This window comes from Haematobia irritans, chromosome 2 (assembly GCF_050003625.1).
Source record: "Haematobia irritans isolate KBUSLIRL chromosome 2, ASM5000362v1, whole genome shotgun sequence".
NCBI classification, from domain to species: Eukaryota; Metazoa; Arthropoda; class Insecta; order Diptera; family Muscidae; genus Haematobia; species Haematobia irritans.
The window spans coordinates 21,652,818-21,656,571 of record NC_134398.1 but is presented as its reverse complement, the minus strand read 5'-3'; the positions used below and the strand labels follow the sequence as shown (position 1 = coordinate 21,656,571).

At 30.8% G+C, this 3,754-nt stretch overlaps 1 protein-coding gene across 1 annotated transcript; it reads right to left on the bottom strand.

Moving 5' to 3' along the window:
- Positions 1-290: 290 nt before the first annotated feature.
- On the bottom strand, positions 291-3,378 carry LOC142223671 (uncharacterized). Its single transcript, XM_075293521.1, has 4 exons — positions 3,152-3,378; positions 1,101-1,333; positions 832-1,024; positions 291-760 (listed from the first exon to the last, which is right to left on the bottom strand). The coding sequence occupies exons 2-4, from the start codon at positions 1,314-1,316 to the stop codon at positions 450-452; spliced, it is 720 nt and encodes a 239-aa protein (XP_075149636.1). The 5' UTR covers positions 1,317-1,333; positions 3,152-3,378; the 3' UTR covers positions 291-449.
- Positions 3,379-3,754: the final 376 nt, after the last annotated feature.

The window sequence follows — 3,754 nt, the reverse complement described above, 5'->3', positions numbered from 1 at the left end:
CTAAAAGTATGCTATAAAAGTACTTCAATAAAAAATAACATAAGATTAAAGCAATTATTTTTGACAAATTGGAAATGATTTTTACCCAATTTGCCTCAAATCGGAAATCTAGAGGTATTCTAGGACCATGAGGAGGTGTGCCGCAAATGGTGAGTATCGGTCCATGTTTTGATATAGCCCCCATATAGACCGATTGCAGCCTAGTTTTTTAGATAGTCCTGAGGTCGAAACCTCTAGAGATTGCACAACGGGTCTCTTTTTTCCTTTATAAAAAAGTTTTACAAACAATGTATCATTGTAATGTTTTTTTTTTTTTATTTTCACAAGAAATCATTCGCATTTCACACGTAGTATATAAATCTAAAACATTAATGCTCTTAAAAACAATCACAGATTTTGGCCTTGTTATTTTTTTGTGGATGAATTCAATAATCACAGCCTTTGATATCTCACATATTTGTACGTAGAGGAGTACTACCAAAAAAGATTAAATGCATTTTATAGGTCATTGCCTTAAAGGGTCCAATTATTGATATGACCAAAATTACAAAGGTCACAAATTTGAACAAACGTTTATGGGTGAAATTGCGATTAAAGAATCCAGTATCATAGCCAAAGATTTGAGCCAACATGCCAGTAACAAATGTCAACAATCCCAATGAGGAGTGTATGAGTTTCATGGTCATACGAGTTGAAGGTAGTATCAATACACAAAAACCAGCCACAAAATTGATGAAACAGAATATACAGGCAGCCAAACCTGGAAATCACAAACAAAAAATGCCATTAAAAAATAGTTTCTTACTATTATGGATAAATCACAAATCTTACCAAACTTAGCATGCCTTGATTTGAAATGAATTTCTTTACCCCAGTATTTTTGTAAAGTTCCTATAATACCAAGAAATCCACCAATGAATTGTAACAAGGCATGAAGTAAAGTTTTACTCTCGGGTGTATAATCGGAAAATAGTATATTTGCTCGGTAGCGTACCATAACACCTTCAGCCATCAGTAAGACAAACTGGGGAAATACAAAAAAAAAAATAGAAAAATTCAATATACCATAAAATTTCCTTACCGCTGCATCTTATACTTACACCAATTGTACATAAATGAGCATGTAAAGCTGTCTTTTGAAATTCCAGAAGCCAACATTTGTAGACCATATATGAAGTGAGGGTCACAACTAACATGTGATTAAACAAATTCATTCCCACCGCCATAAGGGACGAGAAGCTATGTATATGTAGGGGACCCAAGGTATCAACTGGGTTGGTTATATTATATTGACCACCCATAAATGGATGTGCCATTGCATTTACATCAAAAACTGAAATGACAAAAAATATTGACGATAAAATCTGGAGTTGCATGAAATTGTGGTTATATGTACATACATATATGACATTTATAGATTACATTTAGAAAAATGTATACTAGCTTAAGTGTATCAAGAGAAAAATATTATTTTTGGTCGAGGAACATGTAACGTTTTTGTCGAAACCATGTTATTTACTCGGAAATTATGTATCTGATTTCGGCAACCATGTATATGTTTATCGAGAAAACAAATTTTTTGCCACAAAAATGTTCCACGTTCCTCATCCAAAAATAACATTTTGCTCCTGAAACATGTTTGAGGTGATCATATTGCTTCTCTGCGTGTATCTAGAGAACTAAAATTTTGACAACATTTTGAGAAGTTTGCTATAGAAACTAAATTTTAAGAAAATTTTCTTTAGAAATAAAATTTTGAGAAAATTTTCCTTGGAAATAAAATTTTGAGAAAATTTTCCTTGGAAAAAAATTTTGAGAAAATTCTGTATAGAATTAAAATTTTGGCAACATTTTCAATAGAAATTAAATTTGGAGACAATTTTTATTTGAATATATTTAAAAATTTTAATTTTCGTACTAACCACAAAAAATTAATCAAAAACTTCAAAATATTAATTTTTTAAATTTGGTAGATTTTTGGTAACATTTTGGAAGATTATTTGAAGAAGATATGATAATTAAATTTATTCACCGTGTGGCAATGGTTTGCATGCCCGCCTTGCTTAAAAAAGTCGCGGTTACCAGAGAACGGCTGCGATCTACCGCAACCGACCAGTGTATTTAGTAAACACCACAATTTCAACCACCATTATCCAATGCAAGTTATATGTGATCCCCATGATCCCCATATACCTCACTCTAATATATCTATTTCGGCTTTGTCATTAGCGGCATAGATCTAATAGCGGCATAGATCTAAATTGCATATTTGTTTACTTAATTTTCCTTTTATTTTTGGCCGATGCAGTTTTTGCATCTAAACATTAAATTTCATTAAATTGTGAAATTCATTTTCTTTAAATCACAAAGAATGACCATTAGATCATTCTTTGTCTTTTTTATTCTGTTTGAAATTTGATCACAAAGAATGACCGCTAGATCATTCTTTGCTTAATATTTGTTTATACAGCCGAAAATTAAATTGTGAAATTCATTTTTTTTTTTAACACAAAGAATGACCATTGGATCATCCTTTGTGTTGCCTTATGTTCTTAAAATATTTAAACAGTTTTCCTTTTTGCTGGTCGAGCTTAGAATGTAAGAAAAATGGGGCTTAGCTCGCCGGATCGGGGAGGGTCCTTGACCTAACTAAAAGGATTCTTAGCAACAACAGAAATCAAAAATATATACATTCTAAGACTTAAAATCATTTTGGCCTAAATATGAAAAAATCGAAATAACCCGCAACCGATGACATTTGGTATATATCTGTATATGGGCGAAAGCTGTTTTTATCGCCAGGACGCTTTTATCAAAACCCACCCTCTACTCTAAATGAATTACGCGCCCGAAATATTTTATTATTCATTTCCCTAAACTGTTTTGAATAAATTTACTTTACCTCATTACATATTACCTTGCAATACACCATTCCCAATTAGAAGAAATTTATCTCATTTCTGTACAATTCAAATTTATACACATTTATTAAAATAATTCATTTTTAAACCTAACAATAAATGTCGTTATATTTTATGTATGAATTCCCAAAATAAGAATTTAATCGAACGTATATTTCTATATACCAAAATGTATGTTAATTCATATAACCAATTTGTTAAATGTAAAAAAAATAAAGCGCTTGACTTACATTTTTAGATCCTCTGTTGAGGATAGCGATGATCTGTAATAGATGGACATGATATGGGCAAAAACAAAATCTTCAAATATCATATTGCTTTCAACGATGTATTGAGCTCAATCCATACGTGTTCTGTAAAAGATTTCAAAATATAGATGTAAATAAAATATGCCACCAAATGTAATCATATCATTAATTTCATGTAATTTCAATGTAATTTCTTCAACATAGGTATCCCTACAATCCATTATGATTCAGGGCTATGTAAAGAATTTACATAGTAAATTCAGTCATGCACTTTTTGTTGTTTTGTTTGTTTCTTTGTTATGAAAGAATATTATGTTAAGTATAAATATCACTTAAGCCATTAAAGCAATGACTATCAAACTTAAATGTTACACTAAGACGAGAGAGCTTAAATTATGTTACAATTAATGTTAGTTTTAATTCATAAAATTTAACATAGCAGATGTAAAAAAAAAGAAAACTTAGCAGAGTAGTTTCTCAATTCTCTTCCGGCTCCATTCGGAACAGAGCATTGACTTAATCAAACTATAGGGTAAATTGTTTGTGTTGAATGGAATGCACATGCTGCGTAGTTGTTGGTGTAAA